Genomic DNA, 26,640 nt, shown 5'->3' on the forward strand with positions numbered 1-26,640 from the left:
CTGAAAACCAAATACACAACTCTTACTATGCTTTGAGACACTGATACATAAGTTGATATCCTGGAAATAATGAACAGCCTATCCTACCATGTTTAGTGCAGATTCTTTTGGTATTCACATAATTGTATTTGTGCATTCATGCTACTTCCTCTCATTCCAAACGTGTCAAAACTGCTTGTTCCCTGAGGTTAGAATAAGCTGTCCACTTGAACTGTGTGTGTGGAGCAAACAATCTTCAGCAGAATGCACAGTGTACTGTATAATATAATGTAATCTTCTCAAAATCATTCCAGTAAGAGGCTCAACATTAGAAGACTACAAGTGCTTTGAACTGAGGTGTACGTATATGTGTGATCAATTAATTCTGCAAGCCATTTCTCTGCAGTGGCTGCTAACAGTGCAATGTCCATAAATATAGCTATAACGTTAGTACCATAGCCCCAGCTTTACTGAAGATTTGCAGTCTTTGTATGGCAAAAGTTTAATATTATAGCCAATTATAAGTGTTAAATCCAGTATGTCAACAAATCATAGAATCATAGAATGGTTTGGGTTGGAAGGGACCTTTAAGATCATCTATTTCCAATCCCCCTGATATAGGCAGAGACACCTGCCTTTAGACCCGGTTGCTCAAATTCCCATCCCTTTTATTGACACTTAAAATGGTTTCTCCCTGTGGGATAGATGTGCTATTGATAGATGCATTAAGTGCTATTGCATTAAGTGAGAATTATATGGAAGGCGCCTTGTTGACTGATAAGGAATGTTCAACTGAGAAATTAATATGTAATCCATTTGGTGGGAATCGCTAAAAACATCTTTGCTATAAGAGCTGAAGTGGTACAACAAAAAGTTCCTGTTGACAATAGATGATCTAGCCACGTATTTCACTTTTTACAGTAATAATATTATATAAAAAAGAACAAAGCCCCTTACACGATAAAGAGCTATCTTGGCAGATATCTATTACCAGTGTTTTACACCTTCTGTACGGATCAGCTTGCTAAGCAAAAGAGATCTGTGCTCTTGTGGAAAGTGGCACAGCTTAGAGCAGGCGCGTCCAACCTGCAAACTATGGGCCGCATGTGGCCCTGAACATCTAGTTACATAACCTCAGAAGATTGTAGTTTGTAGATTACCATGTGATTTTAAGAGATATTTTTCTTGATTTGACTGTGTGTGGCTCCAGCATGGACTGTGTAGGAGATAACAGAACATTATGGAGGGAAATGTGCAGTGCAGGGCTAACTCTGCCTCTTGTACCCACCACTTACATCAATCAAACCACATGGGAGCAATATAATGTTTGCTAACCCAAGCATGCTAGTTTTAAGGATTATGCACATTATACCTACATTTATTCACTTTTTTTCAGAATTTGATGAATTACGTATTGAGTGACTAATTTTTTCACATGAAATTAACACAAGTTAAACATTTTTCAATGAAATGCAAAACACAGATAAAAGTAAAGAACAAGATTAAAAGGAATATACTTAAAAATGTTAGAATTAATATATATTTCAAGTTTAGAAATAATTTCAAAACATTCTCATGTGAACCTGTCTTTATAGTCATGAAAAGGGTAGCAAAAACAAAATTGCCAACAAATAACCAAACTCCTTTCTTTCTGGTATCAGTTACTACTATGGCTCACTAGGCTTGCACCTTCTGTCTAGAGGCATCAGCAAATTGACAAACAAGGAAACAAAAGCAGAAAATATGCAACGACAACTCTCTGATACACTTTCCCAGTCACCTATCACTTGAGAAGAACCCTAAACCAAAGGTGATAATTTAGGAATTAATGGCACTTTACTTTTATGGATTCCTTTCTAAACACATGCAGACTCACGACGTACACAGGCATCTGCAGAAATGTGTATGACAACATAATAGCTGCCAGTGTGAAAAGTTGTAAGCATTTAGCAAAAGTTGCAGCTGCTCACTGGTGTTTAGCCTTCATTTACCTTCTTTCATTTTCTGTATCACCAACAACAGCAGTCCTTTGCAAGATCTAATCCAGAATCTTTGTCCTTCTATTTGTTTTCAGGAGGTTTTTCTATAATTTGATATATCTGGCAAATATTAAGAAGAAAGAATCTATTGCTTGAAATATGATCTTCATATGCCACTACTCTTAATGTCTAAATACTCCGTTCTGAAACGCAATTTGAACAGAATAAACCAAGTTCTGCCTTCAGATGTGCATTACTATAAATTCCTTGACTTCAAGAAATTCAATGGAGCAGCACCAGCATTACCAAATAATCTGTCTCACTGACCTTCCTAAATTCTTTTAGTATTTTTCCTGTCCTTGAAATGTACTAACACAGCTTTCCAAGAACTGACTGATGAAAGATTTTCACAGAAATAAAATTTTGGAAGGGTATAATTTTAGTATTTTTATATTCTTACATAAATAGATAGAAACAATCACATTATTTGCCAAGAGATGTATTTTCAGAGATAGGCAGACCAACAAGACAGAGTAAGTATCTAGCAATGTCTGAAAACTGGAAGTTTGGACCATTTAAAAGTATTTGAAAGGTAGATGCTGGTGAACACTGACAGGACAATTTGTTTATGTAAATTGAATTTTCCTGGCTGAATTTTATATGAACTTAACAGACCTAACAATTTTAGATTGCCAGAGTTCAAACTCTGGAACTCAGTTTGAGAAACTGTGGCAGTGAAACACGCCAAGGATCTTTCAGAGGTATCAAGTAGGAAGGCTCTGTTTATAGAAAGAATGAATCATTTCAGCACATATGACAAAATTTACTAAATTTCTCCTTAACAAACTTTTATTTACTAGCATTTTAATCATCTGCATTTTGATAAACAGATACAAGTACTTGAAAACGTATTTACAATGAAATTTGGCTATTACTGAAATTGGAAAGAGGCACAGTCATAAAGAAAGCTTATTCACTCCAAGAATTCACTTATTCACACTCAAAGTAAATAGTCTGAAACAGTTTCTCTGACAAAATGCAACTCAGCATACTTGCTTATACTAAATAAACACAATCTTGTCTCTTTTGAGAAATACTGTGCATTGAAAAGCTGTTTCTTTCCACTATTGATTTAATATACTTCTAATTACTCTATTTCCCCAAAACACTCCTGCAGACAGATTGAACTTATGACTTGTCACATGCATTGCAATCCTAAACCTAAAAACCACACAGCTTTTAGCGCCTTTCCTTGCTGGCTAGCAAATGTTTTTTTGTAAGAATCTGCAGCCATTAACCAAATACCTGGATCATCCCAGTGCAGCTGGGATACTGTATAATAATAGATCATTAAATATTATAACCACTTGGACAATTATTTCCAGTTCAAAAAACAGGAACTGTAACAAACTAACTAAAAATCAAAACTGAATTCAAAAGAGAAGAATATATTTAAGAATCAGAAAATGGGCATTGAGTAAGGACAGACTGTGAGCTACTTCAGAAATACTACTATGGACAAAGAGTAATAGTAGGATGAAGGAGCAGGAACAGTCACTCAGATTGACTGTTACAAAATTTTTAAGAGGAAACAAACTGTAGTGAGGTTGTACATAAACCATTCTGTGCTGTCAGTAAACACTGTAGGTAATTTCTCCCACACAGGTATAGCTTAGTGATTAGATGAAGGGATTAAAATGTAGTAGTTTGTGCATGGTAATAGCAAAAATCTTCTTCACAAAAGCATTTCCTTGTGGAGAATCTTGAATGGAGAGCTGTGTTATAGCAAAAAATTCTGGCTCATAATGAGAATACGCTACACAATAAACAAACTTGCTTTTCAGTGATGCTTGAGGTAAATTCATATTTGTTGAGTTCATCATATTTGATTCCATGAACTCTTTTAGAAAAATTTCTTAATCAAAAACATCGTATCTTTTATTTTATTTATTTCTATTTCACATTGTTAAACATAATTGCCATTTCATTTTTCTAAATGGACTTTTTAATCTGTATTTCTATCATAATAGTTTCCATGCCATTCCCTGATATTTATTCTCATTGTAAACTTCTTCCATATTCCTTCAGGACTGAAACTGATGGTAGATGAATTAAAACCATCTGATGATATCTCAATTAATTTATTAAAAAAAAAAAAATCAAGCTAGTAGAGTTTTTAGTGTGAAATTAATGGCAATTTTTTTTTTTTTTCTATCAGCATGACATTTTCTCCTTCATCTCTGGACCAACAAGCATTACCAATGGTAAAACATTAATATGTTGCAAAATCTCTAAAGCTCTGATCTTTATTCTATGCTTAATGAACTCCACCTACAATTTTGCAATGACATGCAGCATGTCAACCTTGACTCTGAGCTCTAAACAGCACTCACTAAAAACAGAAAAACTGCCCAATGTGATATACATTCTAAAAATTCGGAGTTAGAAAAAGGAAAAAAAAGAAAAAATTGGAAACCTTTTTTGTGATCGCTTTCACACTTGGCAACAAAAATTATTTTGCCTTTAAGAAATTAGGTCTTGTGCTGGTTTTAAAGAGAATATGAAAACGTGCTGTGAGTACAGAAGGAAAGAAAAGTTGTGCTGTTAAAGTATATATGTAGTACTGTTAAGGGTATTCCACCATCAAAACATGGAATGAGATGCAAAACTGAAAAACAGCGTATCTACAGCTGCTGGAGAAAGGAGTTTTCCTATGGCTGTTCCTCAGACATCACTGCTAGGCCAATTTAATTTTCTACAGAAAGGCAAATAAATGTAATACTTCTGCCCTAAATCAATGTTAATCAAATGCTGAATTCCAATTAACACTGTAGGTTAATAGTATTGACAAAATACATGATGGTTTCAGCCTGGGTCATGCCTTTTCCCCATAGGCCACCTTTCATCACATGCAAAAGAAGCCTTTGTCAATAGAAGATCAAAAATTCCCAGAAGCTATGCAAAGCTGGAGAGGCAAACTGAAAAAATCAGACAAATGTGCATCGTAAGCTTTTCCCATCTGAGCACTGCAAAAAGAGCACATGGTAAATAATGAACTATGATATTTAGTGATTTAAAATTGTTTTCTTGCAGAGAAAGAAGAATTGTGTACAAAAAAAACATCACAGAATAAAACCTCCAGAGACCTGATACAGGGGAGAATGAAGGTCCACTACTACACACATTTATAAAAATATTTCAAAGTTCCATGAATTTTGGTGAATATTATTTATATTTATTGTATCAAAGTAGTTATATATCAGGAATATCTTGATAATATATCATATCTTGATATAATTTCAAAAGCCACTTTTCCACACCCACTTCATCAGTTCATCTGAATTTCCAATGGTTGCAGGATAACAGGGTTTGCTACTGGGCCTGCAACGCATGGATTTAAAGTCTTTGTTCCTACTTATTTTGGGGAATTTCACTATTTCTTTCATAGCATCCATTTTCAACATTCCAAATTTGAAATTTATAGCATTTAACTTAAAGAGAAATGTACATAATAGGAAAAAAAGAATAAAATGCTTTTGAGAATTTTTCTTTAAAACAATTTTAATGGAGCAGAAGAAAGAGTTACAGTCTAAGGAATTTAAAAGTAGAAAAAATATTAGCTTTGAGAATGAGTACTGACATTATTATTATTACTATTTTAATGCATACAGGATTTGCAAGGAAATGTATAGATTAGCCCTACTTCAGTTCCTACTTAATTACACAGAAGAAAACAATTGGTTCTAGTGACACTGGAATCAGACATTAAATGGATGCTACCAATTTAGCCCATTTTAGGAAACAACTAAATGGGTTATTTTATGTACAGACTGAATACTTTAGCTCATCTTATTATTAAGCTGATTCACTTTAAGAACAAACAAGGCTCCTTTAAAATTACTGTTATCTGCCATAACTACTGCTATGGACTGTTATCCAGTCTCTAACAGATGAATGCATAATGAGTTGAAGATTTGAACTAATAAAACCAATTCATCTCTCTTAATGAATATGTGACAACAGCATGACCTTATAATGGGGTGAAAATGTACTCAAAACAACCAGTGTGAGAACCCAGAAACCTTTTAACTTTGCTCAGAAAAACCTCAGCACCTCCTATGGTGAGATCCTGTAGTGGACACAAGACCAACTCAAGAGACACAAAACGAGCATCAAATACATTTCACATTCTGATGCTTCCCTGCATTTGCAAGTAAGGAATATAATTCCTTGATACAAGTTGTTAACTACTGCTAATTCCCATTACTAATCAGCTAATGAGACACCGAAGCACTCCTCTGCACAAATTACAGCCATTGTTTGTAATGAACATACCCCTTTTCTTAACAATATGTTTATCTAACCAACACCAGGATCAGAAGAACTGCCTATGACTCAGAGTAGAAGGTACTAGAAGGTATGGGTACAGTCATGAATTTGTTGTTTGCAGAAAGTGATACATTTCACCTGAAATGAAGTGTTCAATTTCAGCCAAACAACTGACATGAAATCTTCACAGGTGTAAATACATTTTCAAGCATGAAATGTATGGAATGCTTTTACCTAGGAAATCTTTGCTAAGAAGTAGCATGCATATTTTTCTAGTATTTCTTCTTTTATGTAAATGACAATGTAAATTAATGGCAAACAATTTATTCAGGCTGTCTTAGTTTCAGCTGGGATTGAATTGTTTTCTTAAGAGTGTCTGGTATGACTCTATGTTTTTGGTTCTTTGAGAAAAACAATGTTGATAACACACCAATGTTAATGGTTGCTTATAAGCTGTGTTGTACAGAGCCAGTGTAATTCTCAGTGAGAGGCCCAAGGCACTGGGAGGGAAGAGAATGAGGACAGCTGACTTAAACTGGCCAAAGGGATATTCCATGACAATTGACATCAAGTGGAAGGACTTTTAAATGGGATAGGAGTTCATCTCACTCTCTTCTGCTGCCTGGGGGTTACCTGGGAAAAAGCCAGGAGGGTAGTGAGCAATCATTTGTGCATCACTTGTTATATACATAAACATATATGTATATATATTTATCACAGCTATTATCCTTTTCCTTTTCTCTATCTTAGTAAATAGCTTTATCTCAACCCACGAGTTTTAATTTTTTCTTTTGCTTGATTCTTTTTCCCATCGCACTGGAAAGGGCAGGGTGAGCAAATGACTTTGTGGTGCCAGGTTTAACCAAAACATGGGGTCAAAAATGGGCTCTGTTTATGTTGAAATATGCTCTCTTGGCTTGATCTGAGGAACCTTTAGATCGAATAGCCTCTTTAGCTCATTTGAGATATATGCAAAACCATTTCTCATAACGCATGCTGAAGTCTCTTGCTGTACTTTTAAAAAGAGGATCAATAATCCAATGGTTAGAGTTCAAAGATTAGAGACTAAAATATGCTAATTCTCTTTCCAAAGGAGTCAAAAGACTATGGCACTCTGTAGATACTTTGAAAGACTGATAGTCAAAAAAGAAAGTTTTTTTTCCCCTTCATTTTTTAATATGCCGAATACACCTCCTTCACAGATGCTAAATGAAATTGCAAACTGCACTCTTGTTCATCCAACGTCTGCTACTGGTTTATGCACCAGAAAGATAGGATGTAATAAAAGAAGCTACAACTAAAGCTGAAGCAAAAATATAACCAAATTTTAAAGTATGGTCAATTAGCCAAAATGTTGGCAAATCCTCTGAAACCCCTCCTAACTTTATGTATTAATTTCAATAAAATACCACATCCCAGTTCTCCCATTTCTAGTGCTGCACGAAGTTAGATCCAAGACATGTACTTTGTCCTCTATTTTACAAACTATTTTAATCTTCTCATTTTATCCAAAAGCTTCGTTTTTCAATTTGTCAAGTGTATATTCTGGCCATTTGCATTTGGTGTCAGTGCCACGTGCTGGCAGTAGGGGACACAGGGATCCTATGTGAGGAGAGACCAAGCCACACCATGCTATTCACAGCCCATTCCAGCCAGTTCCAGTTGGCTGCAATAGCACCAGTGCAGGGCATAGCTGAGCTTGACAGACAAGGTGGTGGCCTCTCAGAAAACATGCTTAAGAAAGGGTAAAAACTCCATGTCAGCCAAGGACTGAGGAAAAAAAGCATGCAACAGACTTGTGAACAGCAAGGAGTTGAAAACAAACCAAAACAGGCCAGACCAGACCAGAGCAAATCAAAACAAAACAAAATCACAAAACAAACCTAAAGGAAAACTTTAGGTCAAAAGGTCAAAAAGCAAAAACTAATGAAACTGACAACATTCTGTTGTGACCATTTAAATGTATAAAAAAATCAAAGACACATCTGTTGTGCAGCCAAGTCATCCCTTCATGTATCTGGTCAGTTTTACCCATGCTATGTGATTAAAGACATTTTCTAATCAGCTTTTTTTTTTTTTTTTTTTTTCCTTAGAATAATAAGAAATAGTTATTTCTACAGGTGCTTCTCTGTATTAAACTCTCAGAAAGATCAGATGGAAGATCAGGTGGAAGAACCATTTCTTCATCTACTATTCACATCCTTCATTTGTGACTATGTTTCGTGGGACCTACATTTCATTAATAATAATAGTGGGAGGACAAGAAGTTCATCTGTTTTAGAGTGAACTGGACACAACTGAAGTATTCTTTATGGTAGTGTTTTACATTAGAAAAGGTGTAATTCTATTTTCTACAGTATGACAGCTCTGAAATGCTCAATATGAATCCAAGTACTCTGTGCATTTCCCTCAATATTCCAAAATACACATACATATATTAAAAAAAAAATAAACCCTTAAAACACTAGATATTGTGCTTTAAAAGTACCCAAAGAGGCATTAAATTATTTGTTTGTTTCTTGTTTGTTTATTTATGTAGCAGTTTTGGCGTAATTTATGCAGAAATAATGGAGAAATAACTTTTTCAAATGAATATAGTGAACATAGCTTATTTTCAGAGGCATCGATAACCTTGGTTATAGATTATCTTTTGAAACAAATGCCTTCATGAGAATCTTGGTCCTTCCCTACCTATGCTCAGGTGAGTGCATTAACCAACTGCAGTAACTAACACAACTTTTAAGTTATATTCTCTAACTTAATGACTGCTAAAATCACTTCTAAGTCTTCTCCAGGATGACCTGTCCCAAGGCTCAATCATTCCTCATAAGGGAGATGCCAGTTGCTCCTAATCATCTTTTGCCTTGATTTCAGCTGGGACAGAGTTGATTTTTTTCATATCTGGTATGATGCTATGTTTTGGCTTTGGAAGAAAAACCCCAGCCCTCCACTGAACTCTCTCAAGAAGTTTCCTGTCTTTATTGAACTGAAGAGCCCAGAACTGGACACAGTACTCCAGATGTGACCTTACCAGAGCAGGGTAGATAGGAAGTATAACTTCTCTCAATCTCCTGTCCATGCTCTTTCTAACGCACACCAGGATACCATTTGTCTTCTTAGCAACAAGTACACACTATTGGGTTTATGGTCACTGCTAGCTCAAATATTTGCTTAATATTAAATTTTGAAGTGTGTCCTCATTTTGTTTCTGATCTATTCTCATTAATAAATAGTGATTTCAATATATCCATTATTTTAATTCTTTCTGCCTTATTCAAATTTATATTTTATATTTTCTTCGTTATCAATTTTTTTCAGCTTTTTATAAAATGCTTTGATGCATATCCACCTGTCCTATTTTTCCTCTGTAGACAGTAGCAATGATATTTATGCACTCCTTTGTATTTATTAACCTTCCCAGATATCCTGAGACAATCTAAAAAAATCTATGAGTATATACAGAATGTTTTCAGTTCTAGGAAAAACTATTATGTAGAATACTTTTAAATTATGTCACAGAGTCTTTGATTACCACCAGCAGATGGATGACACTAAATATGAAATGCAGCATTCTCAGATATGTAACAACACAATGGTTTGATTTGTGCCTTTTGTGAGAGAAAACTACATATAATATCATTGTCATATACTCAGAGAGCACTTAACTCTTCCTGGAAAGTCTTCCATACCAGAACTTTTCCAGTTAACCTATTCCAACTACAAGTCTAAAAGTGCCAGATCTTGCAGTAGAGTGCAACTGGAGATGATAGTTCAATGGCTTTTCTGATGTGTTCTAGAACATAGTAATGGTAACAAATCAATACAAGTCATGTCACCAATCTAGTATTATTGTCAACGTGATTAGTCAGTCACAGGAAAAAAAAAGAAAAAAAAAAGAAGCAACAACAAAAACAGCTATATTTCCTTTTGGTTTCTCTGTTCCAAACTAGATTCAGCATTTCAGTTCATTTTGATTTTGTCCAAAGTAAAAAAGACTTTGACTCCATGAAATGTTCCTACTGCCATATGATGATGATTCAATATGAACAAACAAACAGCCAGTCATTAAAGAAGCACAATAAAAACCTCTGAAGACATTAAATCTAGGCTTTCAGCCAGGAATCCTTGGAAAGCTCCCATTCTCTCTAATGCACTGCAAATTACAGCACATGTACATGAAGTTCTGTACAAAACTCTTCATCCAATGAACATTAGGCCTTAACAGAGCTGCTATCTGCCCAGTAGTGACTGCACTTGGGAGTCTACAAAATAGTCTGTAAATAGTCTTGCACCCAATTCTTTTGCTTGGGGAGTTCCCATATAAGCCAATGAGTCTCAGGAGTTCATGGAATATTCTGCACTATAGTAAGATAAGGAACTGCACATTTTTAAATAATAAAAATAATAATAAAATTGTCATTAAAAATGCAAAAATATCCTGGTCTTGGGGGAAAAAAAGTGTTCTGATAAAGTATATGTTATATTTAAATTGCAAATATTCTTACAGTGGTGACTCAAATGGAAAAAAAAAGTATCATGTTTACATTAAAACACATGCTTCTCTAAATAATATAATTAAAAAATTGATAGATTCACAATTCAAAGCATGTCAGTATATATTAGGGGCTAAAGAATAAAAATGTTTAACTAGCTGTTGCATATGAGGTGAGGATGTTACTCTGTAGCTGTTCTTGTTTCTTTACAAATGATAGTAGAAAACTGAGCTGGAATGGAAAGTGTGTTTCTGTGAGGCCTGCATTTATATATGCTGTGTCAACACATTACCATTTTTCTTGGAAAGATAGAATATATGCTGAACATGTTGTTTAAATGAGTCACAGATTTTCTAGTTACAAACATACTTTTTCGTACTTCTCTTACACTGATAGATTCTCCTCATAGTGCTATGAAAAACTAAATAACCAGCACTTTTAATAACAGATTGCTAGATTAAATCTGGCAAGTACTTGAGCCTCTCTTCTATTTTAAATTTCATTAATAGTAGTCTTGCAACTTCCTTCATCACTGAAGTCTGATATTGTTCATTGATTTGTTCAGTCTGAAGAAGAGGAGGCTCAGGGGAGACCTTATTGCTCCCTATAACTACCTGAAGGGAGATTGTAGTGTAGGGGTCAGCCTTTTCTCTCATGTAACTGGTGATTGAACTAGAGGGAATGGCTTCAAGCTGTGCCAGGGAAATTCAGGTTGGATGTTAGGAAATACTACTTTTCTGAAAGAATGGTCAGGCACTGGAATGGGCTGCCAGGAAGGTGGTGGAGTCATCAACCCTGGAGGTGTTCAAGGAACCCTTGGACGTTGTGTTGAGGGACACGGTTTAGTGAGAACTATTGGTGATAGGTGGATGGTTCGACTGGATGATCGTGTAGGTCTTTTCCAACCTTGGTGATTCTGTGACTCTGTGATTCTGTGATTCTGTGATTGTATTCTCTCCACTTTTATTCAAACTATCAAACTTTACTATTTCATTAAGAAAAAGAGTGTCAGTAACGGTGGACTACCTTTTCCCTTTAAATAAAGTTGTAATCAGGTTTTGAAACCTATGAATAGATAGGATGTTAGCATTAAAATATTCTCAGAATTCTGTTCCCAGCTGCACAATATTCCTTAGCAGTATGCTATACTGTCTTAACAACAATAGCATAGATCTTACAAAACAAATATCTGCCAGAGAAGATCAAGCATACTGCCTGTAAGCTCTGGTAGAAAATTTAAGGTTATTTTTCCACATTTCTTTTCAATTTGTTTTTCCTGTTTATCTTGGGCCATAAGAAGAAAATAAGAAATATTTGTTTTTGCTATATTTTTCAATATAACTTTTATTTCTTTTTCAAAACCATATATTACCAGTAGGAAATTGTTAGCTCCATATTTGCAAGGAATAGCATAAAAATAATGTAAAACGGTCCAGGACAGACTTATCTTTGCCTGGTCAAAAGAGATCAACCATTCTAATGAAATCAGGATAACTGGATTTTCTCTACCTGTCTGTCCTTTTCACTTTATCACATGTAATATGATGCTTCACCATCTGCCTGAGGAGTGAGCAGATTACAGATATTTCTGAGTCACTGGGCTTTCCTCGAATATCAGAAATTCCTTAAGATAATACATCTTTATTTTTTCCCTCTAAACAGGGGGATTGATTCTGTGTGGAATTTAGGTCTAAATAACCAAAAGTTCACCGAGAATGCAAGAGACAACTTGCTTTGTCAAAGTTTCTAGATGCTGAAAGGGAAAACACTGAAAGAAGTCAAACAGAGAAATGATGACCTAGCCAAAGACATAAATTACTCACTTCTAGTTTCTGTAACTCAGCTATCTGTCACTGACAAACCAAGGAGACTGGAAAAGTCCAAACAGAACACAAAAGGATTCACTCAGTAAAAAATAATTTTCACCAACATGAGTAAGACTGACTTCTTAACCAGGACATGTCTGGGAGATCATCTAGCATCATTTCCAGGTACAGTACATTGCTAGGCCTCTTCTATAATATGTTTTTATTGTTCACTTTTATTTATTTTTATTTTTATTGTTTCACATTTTTTCAACTGCTCATGAAGACAAGGGAGCACAAAACTATATCCGACTGTTAACCAACTGTTAACCAAAGCCATCTGTCACAAACTTATTCTCGATAGCATAAGAACACAGAAATTAGTACTCCAAATATTTTTATAGATGTATTAAAAGAATATTGTTTTTATGCAGTAATCTTTGTACTCTAGAATGCATTTTGATACAAGACACTTGTAAACAAAGTAAGAATTCATTTTATTTTATACCTCAATCTTTCTAAATGTAAGTAAGTTCTTTCTAAGCATATTTCTTTGTTCTTGTATTATTCACATTGGCTAAGGAAATCCTCTAATGAAATGCTCTAAAAGCAAAAAAATCCCAACCTGAAAGACTAGTTATTGTAACTAAACAATTGAGGAGACAAGGACTCTGAGACAGATTGAAACAAACTAGCTAACTGAATACATGGACTGAAATAACAAGTTGTTTGTAAATCATGAAATAGCTTTCAAAAGTAAGAAGCAACAAGGAACATGATTCTCCCCCTATGCTCTGCTTTCATGAGATCCCATCTGGAGTACTGCATTCAGCTCCAGGGCCTTCAGCATAAGGACATAGTCCTGCTGGAGTGAATGCGGAGGAGGGCCACAAAGATGATGAGAGGGCCAGGATATCTCTCCAATGAAGAAAGGCTGGGGAAGCTATTTTCAGCCTGCAGAAGGGAAGGCTTTGGGGAGACCTTGTATTAACCTTCCGCTTCTTAAAGGAAACCTGGAGAAATGATCAGGAGGAACTTTTTTTATCAGGGAGTGTAATTATAGTATAAGGGGTACTGGCTTTAATATAAAAGAGGACAAATTAGAAGAAGAAAGTATTCAGCGTGAAGGTGGTAAGGCAATGAACAGGTTGCCCAGAGGAGTTGTGGACACCCTGTCCACAGACAGTTGGATGGGGCTTTGGGCAACCATTGTAAGACTGAGCAAAAGATTTCCCTGCCCATGGCAGGGAAGTTGGAACCAGATGATCTTTGAAGGTCTATTCCAACCCAAAGCATTCTGTGATGATATGATTCTATGAACTGAGACAGAGAGGTCCGCACAAATCACTAGAAAAGAGCAAGACATACAGATCAGGGCATAACCAAATTCAGCTTTTAAAATTATATGTGGATTTAATATAGGCTTCTTCTAAGTCAGTATTTCACATTGCTTAGGAAGAAAATGAAGCAGTAAGCTCTGATAAGCTGATAACTTATGAAAATAGGGGAAGACGATGTAAGGAACTGTTTAGTGGAGTTATTTTGGATTCAAGGCACTGAACAGCTAAGACACTAATATATGCTGTTTGATCTCAGTTTAATGCTTGTGTTCTGTGAAACTGTGCTAACAACAAGAACAAAAAATATGTCTTGGTACCAGATCTGGATTTGAGTGCCATGCTGCAAGGCTAAGCAAGTCTTCTTGTCTATAGAAGTGGCGGGATTAGAAAAAAGACTGCAGAGATTTCCACAGTAGTCTGTGGGTGAACACGTCTATTCTTGAAATGATACAGCACTGATATTGACAGAAATGACCACAGGGGAAAACAGACCATGGAGAGTCTCACACCCAGCAAAGATCAGCCAACAACAACATCAGCTGAGATAAAAAAGATATAAAAATGATGGATGTTTGATTGTCTTTGCATTCTCACTCAGATAGTGGAATTAGATCATAAAAGAATTGAAGGACTTTCTAACAGTGAATACGTGATAATGTAAATTAAATATGATTACAGATAAGCTAGGAGTTTACAACTTAGAACACTAAATGTCTGCAAAGGCTCTATCATGGTAAGATTGAGAAAAAACACTGCTAGGGATAAGGGGAAAGCACTGACCTCTTTTGACAAGTACATTGTTTGATCTAATAATACAGTCTGTTTTCTTCCGGATGTGTTTTAAATCATTACTTTAAATTGTTCCTGCCCTGTTTCAATTTATAGACTGGGATAAACAATATGATCAAGTTTAATATTATATAGCAAAACAGATCTTGACTTCATATACTTAACACTACAAGCAAATGTGCTGCTTCTTCTGTTATTTTTCCTAACCCCCATTACTCAGTGCTCAATTTAAGTGGTGAAATCCTGATTCTGTAATGATCAATAGAATTTTTTCTCTTTATTTTTAATTGGGCCAAGAATTTACTCCAAGGCAAAGAAGACCACACTTCATTGATGGCTTATAAAAAGGAAGAAAAAACAGAATTTTATCTATTATAATTTTTATAAAAGGATTTTTTATTGTCTTTTACTGCAGTGGCCAATCTGAGTTCAAGTTGGGCTTTTGCCTTCCTAACTTCCTCCCTGCATACCTTAGCTACTTTCTTGTAATCTCCCCAACTAGCCTGTCCCTTCTTCCAGAGAACGTAGACTCTCTTTTTCTCCCTGCGTCTCAACAATAGCTCCCAGCTCATCCACACCCGTCGCCTACCCCTGCGGCTTGCCTTACGGCACTCAGGGACAGCCTGTTCTTGTGCCTGTAAGATTTCCGTCTTGAGGAGCGTCCAGGTCTAGCAGGGCACCACCCCTGGTAGGCTCTCCTACCAGTTGCATAAAGAAGCTATCTTCCACACACTCTAGAAACCTCCTGGACTGCTTCCTCTGTGCTGTATTATACTTCCAACATATATCAGGGAAGTTGAAGTCTCTTATGAGAACAAGTGCTGGCAATCGCATGACTTCCTCAAGCTACTCATAGAGAGTTTCATCCAACTCTTCGTCCTGGTTAGGCGGTCTATAGCAGACCCTCACCAAGATGTCGCCACTACAGGCCTTCCCCCTGATCCTTACCCATACACACTCAACTCTGTCATTCCCAAACCCAAGCTCTTCAACATCAAAACAATCTTTGATATAAAGGGCCACACCACCACTGTTCTTTCCTCATCTATCCCTTCTGAAGAGCTTGTAACCATCTATCACAGCACTCCAGTCATGGGAGTGGTCCCACCATGTTTCAGTAATAGCAACAAGGTCATAATTAGCCTGACTCACAATCGCTTCCAACTCTTCTTGCTTGTTGCTCATGCTGCATGCATTGGTATAGATGCACTTCAGTCGGGTCATCTGCCTCCCCCCCAGCTTAATCATGATTCTCCTAGGCTCATCTCTTGTGAGACCTGTTTTGTCCCCTTCCCCCTTCATAGCTAGTTTAAAGCTCTTTCTTTAAGCTCTGCTAGCTCCTGCGCTAGTATTCATTGCCCCCTTTGAGATAGGGGGGTTCCACGGACAGACAACAGGCCAACGGCCAAGTAAACTGCCCCATGATCAAAGAATCCAAAGTTTCTGGCTCAACACCAGCCTCCGAGCCAATTATTCATTGCTTGTGCTTTCCAATCCCGCTCGGTGAATAACGTTTTTTTTGCAACTCTCTTGCCAATGAAATTTTTTTCATCGGTTCACTTGAACATTGAATCTCTGAAAATAGACAAGTTTAAAAATTGAATACATTTTGTATTCTATTATTCCATTAGTGCTTTTTGTTAAGTGATTTCTGTTGTAATAAAATAGTAAGTGAAAAATTAATTGGGTCCCAGAATTCTCTTACTGTAATATGTAAATGCTGTGAAGAAAGTGTGGACGTTAATGGTTCATCATGAGAACAGAAGGAAACATTTAGTCCTTTAGTAAAGTGCTCTAGACCAGAGCATGACCCTTGAGAAGGACGGTGATTTCTCCTGAAAGCTGATACAGGAAAAGAAGAAAGGAGAGGATATGCCTTGCACAGTTAGAGGAGGTAGATTTTCACCTTCCTACAGACCTCCCATGAGCCCCTTATGAACAGCAGCCACATATCCCTGTCTGCTGTCCCTGGCCCCTTGTCCTCACCCAAAGATATCAGTAAAAAAATCAGACTCCTGACCAAATCTCACTATTTACTCCCTCTAAGGGCTGTAGCCTAAAAGAAATGATGGATCAAATGGTACTGGAACATCGATTGTTGAAACCACATTTCAGTGGATTCACAGCATCACAGAATGGCTGAGGTTGGAAGGGATCTACAGAGATTTTGGGAAGTTTTCTGAAAAAAATGTTCAGTTCCTGTTTTCGAGGAGTGTGGGGAAAGTAAGTGATGAAAAGGTATTTTGGAATTTCTATTCCTTTGTAATCTTCACATTTCAGTTGCTACATAAAATCATAGAAGGGCTGACACTGACAGCACTTCTGGAGACCCAACTCCCTCTCTTGCTCAAAAAAAAAGAATCAGATAAAACTGGTTGCCCAGGGCTTAGTCCAGTCAGGTTTTGAGCAGACCAAGAGACTCCACAGATTCTCTGTAAGGGTTTACAACAGGAAGGAATTTTTCTATGTTTAGATTGAATTTAACTTGAGTTTAAACAACGTATTCTGTCTTGTTTTTATCTCAGGGAAAATAAAAGTTCAAGCTGATGTCTCAGGACATCTGTTAAATCTACCCCTTTGCCCTGGGCTGTACTGTGATGTACATCATCTAAACATGTGGTGAGGAGACGGTCAAACAGCAGGTACCATTGTGTCACTCAAAAAATAGCTTGAGGTGAAATAATAATATGTGTGTTGCAGAGCAGGGCTTATTTAAGGCAAGATGGTATGGACACTGACATGTTAACAACATGCTAACATCTCTTGCATTGAATGAAAGCATTGTGTGGTACAACATCAAGAGGCCCACAGTCAAAGACACCAGTGTCTAAGGGATGGTTGCCCTTCAGAAAAAATCTGAACTATATTTGTAATGGAACTGTTTGGCCTGAGAGGACAGACTGTATCTAATTAAAAGCAAAGCACATATGACAGACATGAGAGGAACTCACTACCATCTGCTTTGATGCTGATCAAATCCTTTTACACCATATCATCTGCCAATGAAAACAAAGCCTTCTTGGAAAAAATAATACTCTTCCGTCTGACAAATCTAAAGCCCTGCTGAAGATACTGAGTCATGCATCCTTCTAAGGTCATACTTTGCAATTGGCCAGTACATGAATAATATGAGTATTATTAGCCAGATAGTACAGTCTGTTACTGTAACTGATTATTAATCAGTTCACATTGTTTATGAGTTTAAATAACATATAAATACATTACAATGTCACTCTTGTAAATAAATCCCTAATAATATATGGTTCTAATTCTTTTTATCTTTCTATATATTATATTTATATGTGTAACAATATGCATTAGTAAGTTCTGGATAACATCTGTTGTTATGACTGGTTCCCATTTTTTAGAGGAACAATTATTCTTAAAGGTGAGGGGGGGGGGGGGGAGGGTTAATGGAACTATCCAGATTATCAAAGGGCTGGAGCACCTTTTTTGTGAAGAAAGGTTAAGGGAGTTGGGCTCATTTAGCTTGGAGAAGGCTTGTTGAGGCCATCCAGTACTTGAAGGGAGCTTATATGAAAGGGGAGGACACTGAAAGCTTTAAATATCATTTGGAAAATATTTTACCATTAACCAGTTGAAGTACCCATATATCAAAGTACATAAATTATGACTATTTGGTATTTCAGCATTCCTGTGCTTTTGTCCTTTTTGATATTCTGCAGTTTGCATTGTGCCATAGAGCATCCATCCTATACATTTCCAATGGGCTTCATCTACTGTAATTCACTGAAGTCCCTATTGAATAGTCACTGCTTTTCTCCCTTCTTTTCAGCGTGGAATCTGACATCTGAATAAAGCTGTCCTCCTCCCATCAGATTGTTCTTCCTAACATAATGACTTGAAAAGCATGGAGAAAGGAGTCTACTCTCTGCAGTCTTACCTTCTTCTCTGCAGTCTTAACTTCTTCTGACTTCCCACTCCTAATCTTTTGCAGCTGAGATGTCATATTTTATCCTCTCAGATCCTCAAGTCTTTACTTCCATAGCTTCCTCTGCTAAACTTTCCCAGGCTGCAGCTGACAGACCAGACATCCACAGCATCACGTGATGAAAAACAGCTACACAAACAGTCTAGGACAGCTTTGAAAAAATATCTTTTCAAATGTGGAGTCAGGTCTCATATCGTGTCTACTTCTTTGTCTCCACATTCCCTGTGTCTCTTAGAATTTGTTATTAGATTACCAGTTATGATTAAGTAGTCAATGCTAAAATGCTTTAAAAAATGCTCTTGTGTTTACCACATAGCAAGAAACAGGGTTAGTTGTTGTTGTTTTTTCTTTTGTGTTTAAAAGCATATTCTATATAAATACAAATTCTGAAAGGGTTATTGAATGGCATCTATACTGTTATATATGAAAGAAACTGCTGTCTAAACTGATGTCAAGAGGTAATGACAGCCTAATTGCCTTTGCTTGTTTGGCACTTCAGAAACATTTTTACAGTGGTTCTTAGCAAATGAAGAATTGGAAAACAATGTTCTGCAAGTTGTGGAAAAATTACTGTAAAATAGTAAAACACAGCCTGTTAAGGCCTTCCTAAAAATTGTTTCGTTATTCTACCATCTATAACACTAACATTTGAGAAGACATTTCTCTGAGTTGTAAATCTTCTTCTTCTGATGGACAAGCTTCTTTCTCGTACACTTTACATTTCAACAAACACTAGCATATGGCAGTGGTTAAAGATGCTATTCTTGAAGGAATGAGTTAACTTTTCCAACGTGAATACTAAAAACATTATAGATTATATTGGAATCATTAATTTGTTTCTTAAAGAGTTAGCACTGAAGTAGAAAGTATCAGTGCAATGTCTTCCATGAAGCAAAATTCTTTGTCAGAGACTTAACTTGTCATTCTAATTTGCTTCTTTGACACATCCGGTGCTTGGATTTGTGAATAGGGGATTTTGTTACATTTAAGGATTTTGTTAAAATCAATGTAAACTTAAAAGAAGCATAAAGAAGAAGTTAACAGCAGTTACACTAATGGTTGAAGCAGGACTAGAAGTAATTTTGTTGCCAAGGAACTATCAGCATGTACAGCCAAACACAGGCTATACACATCTCAAAAATAACAGAACAAAGAAGCAGTGTGGCTCTGCCCTCCTCCTTTGAGAGATAAAACTTTTTGTGCAACCACTGGACCTTCAGAAAATTTTTAAAAACTGTATAAAATGTTCAGAAGTTGTTAACGTAAGTACCTTTATTGACAGCATATTCATCAAAATTCTTTTTTTCTTCTTTCTACAGAAGGCTGGAAAAGCACAAAAAAAACAGGAGAAATTGGAAATGTATGTCGTAAACATCTGCACTAATGGATCTTTTCAGGTGTCCTTAAACAATGGGGTTTCTTTCATAAAGCAGTAACCTAGTGGCACTTTCAGAAGACTTCAAGCAGAAGACAGAATTGTCAGATACCACATATTGCTAGATACAATGGCTGAGAAGTTTTTTCCACTAAAGACAGGCATACAGGCAGTGTCATACCACTTTGCACAACTTCCCCTATTTGTTTTTCTCCATTTTTCAGCCATTTTCTATGACCCAGGAGAGTCCTAACTAAAAAGGGGGAGAAAATTGCTGGAGGAGGAAACACTGGAAATGAGAGTGTCAGCAAATACTAATTGCATTCAGCATAATTACAGAAGCTAAATGGAATCTCGGGATAAAAACTTGGCACTGGTGAATTTTGGCATAGAAATTCTTGTCCTGATGTGCTTTCACCAGTTCAAGCACATTTTAAACAATAATATTAATTGAAAGAACTACATACAAACTTCATACATTTTAAAATATCACTTAAGTCAATACTTAAAGCCAATACTTAAAATACATGGACTTAAACTAATATTTTTGGGTTTTAGCATTCTGTGTTCCCATGCCTTACTGCTAGCACAGACATTTGTAGGGCATGTAATTTAAAGAATTCAGGAAAATAAGTAATTTTGGAACAAAATATATGGTAGTATTCCATATATATTTGATGAAAACATAATTTTTCCTTAAGATCCAGTCATTTCTACCAAGATAGTTGATCTGCAAAATTCTAATGTTATTTGCTGATCTTTGGGGAATCTTTGACAAGTTGATTGCTTTTATTTTTGTATTTCTCAGTAATGTTACGTGAAGAACAATTTGTATTTACTTCATTTCTCTAAAAACACACAAATTTTATCGTGTTACTATGATTGCCTTTTTGTCAAAGCAATGGCAAAAAATAAGAGAAGGATGACTGTAAATTTCATTTTCCCTTTAAGTTTACTGTTACTCAGTTTTACTCTGCTTATATCCATTGGAGAATATCAGATATTCTTAAACTCACAAAGTTCATCGATTTGACTGAATACAGAAATTGTCTCTAATATTTCAATACACTTAAGTATACCTAACAGCTCAACAGTCAAGAAAAGCAGTCTTCTAGAAATTAATATTGTTTGCCATCTACTACAGAAATCCACAGTGTATCTCTAAGTGTTATCTTCTGTGCTTCAATTTTATGTTCAAATTAGAATTTAATTATTCAGAGGGCTTGCATTCTTCAACTCTATGGCTAAGCTCCCAAGCAACTTCAAGGCTTATTTAAACAAATTGAGCATCTGGTCTTGAGACTGGCTCATAAGATATTCACTATTTTAATTTTGAAATTCGTACGGAGCACACATACCATTCAGAAAGCAGTAAAATTTGCAACTATACACTCATTGTAAACCTGTGGATAAAGAGGAAGAAAGCAAAGGATATAATTTGATTAGCCTTCAACTTTATTAATTTTAACTCATTTGGGAACTATCCTGCAATAATTCTTCCACTGGAGGTCATAACTCTTCTTTAATTGTTTCCACCTGCTACAGTACTGACATCAATCCCAGCTTCTTCTCTACCTCTCCTATACCTGGCTCTCAGCTCATCTCTCCTGTCTTCCCAGACTTTCTTCATACTAGCATTAAGGGGCAAGGCCAAGGAGGTTGATCTTTTCTGTTGTGTTAGAGCACAGAACTCCCAGATACACTTTTTCCATTGCTGGATGCTTTCCCTAAATTCACTCCTTATTTCAGTTTCTACCTTTTGTAAATGAATTCCTGTTCTTCTGCTACAGTCTGATGTGCTGAGCTTTTACTTTTAACCTGCTCTCCCTCTCCCTGACGTCTGCAAAGAAAAGTAGAAAAATAAGAACAATCTCTGACTTATCCAATTTCTTCCCTTACCTGCACCTTCCATGCTCCTCCCCATGCAAAATAAACAAACATAAAAAAAACTCCAACCAAATAAACAAACAAGAGAACAACAGCAACAAAAAAAAAAACCCCAACAACCTACCAGATAAACCAAAACACCAGAACAAATGTCAAGGCCTTTGACATGGTCCCCCACCACATCCTTCTCTCCAAACTGGAGGGATGTGGATTTGATGGGTGGACCACTCGATGGATAAGAAACTGGTTGAAAGGCCGCAGACAGAGGGTGGTCATCAATGACTTCATGTCCAGGTGGAGGCCGGTAACGAGCGGCGTCCCCCAGGGGTCTGTCTTGGGACCGGTGCTCTTTAACATCTTTATCAATGGCATCGATTACGGAATTGAGTGCACCCTCAGCAAGTTTGCCAACGACACCAAGCTGAGTGGTGTGGTTGACACGGTTGAAGGACGGGATGCCATTCAGGGGGACCTCGAGAGGCTAGAAAGGTGGGCCCGGGTGAACCTGATGAGGTTCAGCATGGAAAAGTGCAGAGTTTTGCACTTGGGCCGGAGGAATCCCAGGCATCCCTACAGACTGGAAGGAGCGGTCCTTGAGAGCAGCCCTGCAAAGAAGGACCTGGGGGTCTTGGTAGATGAAAAACTTAATATGAGCCAGCAGTGTGCCCTTGTGGCTCGGAAGGCAAATGGTACCCTGGGCTCCATCAAAAGTGGGCTGGTCAGCAGGGACAGGGAGGTGATTGTTGCCCTCTACTCTGCTCTTGTGAGGCCCCATCTGGAGTACTGCGTCCAAGTCAGGAGCCCCCAGTACAAGAAAGACAGAGAACTGTTGGAGAGGGTCCAGAGGAGGGCCACAAAGATGATCAGGGGACTGGAGCACCTACCCTGTGAGGACAGGCTGAAGGAGCTGGGCTTGTTCAGCCTGGAGAAAAGAAGGCTGCGGGGTGTCCTCATTGCAGCATTTCAGTACCTAAAGGGAACCTACAAACAGGAGGGGAATCAACTCTTCGAAAGGGTTGATAACTGCAGGATGAGGGGAAATGGTTTTAAGTTGAGGGAGGGGAGATTTAGGTTGGACAGGTTGGACGTCAGGGGGAAATTCTTTACAGAGAGAGTGGTGAGGTACTGGAACAGGCTGCCCAGAGAGGTTGTGGATGCCCCATCCCTGGAGGTCCTGGGCAGCCTGGTCTAGCATTAGGTGGGAAGGTTGGTGGCCCTGCATGTTGCAGGGGGGTTGGAGATTCATGATCTTTGAGGTCCCTTCCAACCCTGGCAATTCTGTGGTTCTGTAACACCAAAAAAAAAAAAAAAAAAAAAAAAAGAACCAACAAAGCAAACAAAAAATAAATCCACAAAATTAACTGCTTTAGTAGACCAAAATCTTCCTTAAAAAATTATTTTCTGAACCAGAAAGTTAAAGTCTACTAATGCAAGCATTCAAAGACACTCAGACTACAAAGTCAGGATTTTTATACTTAACTTAATCCTACTGCTTAGCATGAGAACCCAAGTTAAGCCTTGCCATACTACCAGATACTCTGAAATTATTTTAAGGAACTGCAAGACTCTTAAAAAAATTAATCTGGAGAAATTTTATCTTTTTCTTCTCTTCTCAACACTTTGCTTTCAAGAAAACAACAACCTAATTTTGGAGTCAGTCTCTAAACATAAAATTTGTACACACTCTGATTCTGGTTGTTTCTTTCTAATATTTGTCCGTGTTTCCTCATTCCAGTGTGGATCACGAATGAAGTTTTAGCTGTTAGAACATAAAGGCAGTTTGCACACTAGTAAGCATATAACTGATAGAGTAAACATACACTGTTAGGTCAATAAGCAGCTAACACTTTTTGAAGAAAATACAGTCTTTTCAATCAGAATAGCAAAGAGTGATCAGTAATGATGGTCAATATTATTTTTCCAGGAATACAGACTTGGCTAGACAGGAAATTTTGTGTTAGTGGGATAGCATTTCACTATTTATTGATTTATGTCTAAAATAAATGACAGTATTTTCTATTGCTCTTGAGGTGGATGATATGAGATTGAAGTAGGTAGTTTAATATCCTGTTTAACGTCAAGTTAGAAAATTAGATTCTTTTTTAACCTTTGAGTTTTAGTCATAAAAGACTCATGATTCAGAACCTCCTCGAGTTTGAAGATGATGCAAAGCAAAAGGTCTGACATTCCCAGTGATGGAAAAATCCTTAGATCTTCATGGGAAAAAAATAAAAAAATAAAAAAAAATCCTGCTCATTGAGTTGTGAATGTAGCTTAATAAGTTTGAATAAATTCATGCAAGGCTATCAATAAATATGTTTTTGAGGTATGCTAAAGACAGTAAGAGCCCAGATAGTACTGTTAAAGAGATTAATCTGGAGAAATAATGCACATAAAAGAAAACATATTATGGGGGAAATGGATCCCCTCAGAAAGATCAACAAAAAATATTGGACTTGGAGCTTCCTGTTTTAGGACAAATTCATATGTGCTTTTAGAACAAAAAATTGCAATCCACTCATGTTGAATCATGTCACAGATTTACAAAACAAAGGTCCTACACTTCCTATTGAAGCACATCTGGCACACAAAAAGTTCAAAATAAGATTATACTGTTGCACGTTTCCAGAATGTTTGCAAAGTAAAATCTGTCAGCAAGTTGTTTTAAGACACCGAATAATAAGGATTCTGTAATTACTCTTCAACACTGAATGTCTTCTGGATACAATATCCTAGATCATTCTCCTAAAATGGCTTTGATGTTCATGAGCCCTAGCAAAGACCTTCTATCAAAAGACTGCTCTTCAGTTCAGTTTGTTGCATACACTACATTTATCAGCTTAGAGCTAGAATATGAATGGAAATAGACAATGACACATCTGCCATAATTTTTTTTTTTTTTAATTTTTGTGACAAAGACATTATTTAGGTACTTCCTTTTTAAATGACTGACCTAATTGTAAACCTGAAATTTTATCTCCAGTCAAAATAAAAACAAAACAGAATTAAAGACATACAGTATCTACTATATGTCTGGATGTGGCTGTTTTCCCAACAGAGTCATTTTTACCACCTCCCACTTATGAGTTATGCTTTTTTATCTCTTCATAACATGCAGCATTTATTTACCTTTACATTTTGAGGCATTACAGTTTCTGCTGACATAAGCATTTTCCCATTTTAGAACATTACAGCAGCCGTCTACTAGATGTTTAAGCCATGTGTATATTTACTTTCTAATTTCTTTCTCAAACTTTCTAACTGCAAGAGGGCTGGGAAAGTGGAGTCATGGTGAATGAGAGCTTGCTTTAAAAAATATATATATAAATGTAGACACTTGAAGTAACACTGAAAAATTCACAGCCTCCTACCTTGAAAACAAACATTTCCCGGCGAAGAATAGCCAAAGTGTTGAAGTTCCCATCACAGATGTTAGGTTTTGCCCCAGGATAGGAAGGTTTGTCACCAGTGGGTGGCCGGGGAGGCTTAGGTTGTCTGTCATTTTTCCGTGGGTCTGCTGGAGGGATCGAACGATGAGGTGGCACTGTTGGCAGAGGCCTTGTTGGTGGTGGGATCCTGTCAGGTGGACCTTTATAAATGGCAGCAAAACATAATTTATTTGCTTATCAGTGACATTTCAAGAAGGAATAGAAAAAATAAACAAATAACAAACAAAATACTAAGCAGTGTAAAACCTCCAGTGTAGTGAAAAGGAAATCAAAAAAGTGACCTGCCACTCCCATGCTGTTAAAGGGTATAATGAAGGTGTGCTGCAGAACTAAGGCATTAACGAAGAAAATAATTATTTTTCACTATTCAGTATCATCCTTCCAAAAATCTGCAAAGGATGCACATTCCACTATCATTTCAGATGAGAAGTAATTCATTGCATGTACCAACCGAATAAGAATTTTTAAGATCAAATCTTTGACTATTTCATGAAATAATGAACCCTTTCCTAATCAAAACATCGTCAACCAATGTTTTCAAGCCATCTTTTTTCTTCTATCTATCAATTCACATATGCCTGTATATGCCTATATAATTACTGCTGACCAATTTGTAGGCATATTAGTATCTTTTTCAGCATATATTCCTAGCTTTCCACAATACTCCTTGCTATGTCTAAATGTTCTTGAAAATGGAATTCAAATCATAGGCATCGACATAAACAAAGATTCTAATTCACAAATTTTCCTCAAAGTTAAATTAATTATGTCTAATTTTAAATTTCCATTTCATTTTAACAAAGCTAGACACCTAGTAATTAAAAGAATTTCTGAAGATAAATTGAAAAGGAATAACTAACATGAAAACCTAATTGTAGAATATTTTAAAAACCTTTTTCTCCTAGCAAGCACATTTTTGTTCATAATATACAGGAATTGATGGCAAATAACTGTCCCACTCATAATTTCTCTATTCAAAAGTCAAATGGCCTTCCCAGGCAGATGCTTTTTATAATTCTAATTGCATAATGCTTTACTTTCATTTAAGTTTCCCTTTCAACATGTATTACTACGTTTACTCATGTTTTCTATGTGTAAAGAGATAGGAAGTTCCCATTGGAACAGTGATATTTCTGGAAACAAGATGAATGTGCTAATTTGGCTCATTCTATTTTGCTCTTCAAATCATTTAAGTACAAAATCATTTTTGATTTCAAAATATAAACATAATTTGCATGACTAGGTTCAGAAAGACATTTGAAC

At 36.5% G+C, this 26,640-nt stretch overlaps 1 protein-coding gene across 1 annotated transcript in view; it reads right to left on the bottom strand.

The window, feature by feature from the left end:
* MMP16 (matrix metallopeptidase 16) overlaps window positions 1–26,640 on the bottom strand; it is a 178,005-nt gene that overhangs the window by 19,791 nt on the left and 131,574 nt on the right. The window contains exon 6 of the mRNA XM_031590965.2: window positions 25,300–25,517. Coding sequence (XP_031446825.1) covers window positions 25,300–25,517 — 218 coding nt within the window. The remainder of the gene's footprint in view (window positions 1–25,299; window positions 25,518–26,640) is intronic.

Source organism: Phasianus colchicus, chromosome 3, assembly GCF_987193195.1.
Source record: "Phasianus colchicus chromosome 3, bPhaCol1.hap1.1, whole genome shotgun sequence".
Taxonomy (NCBI): Eukaryota; Metazoa; Chordata; class Aves; order Galliformes; family Phasianidae; genus Phasianus; species Phasianus colchicus.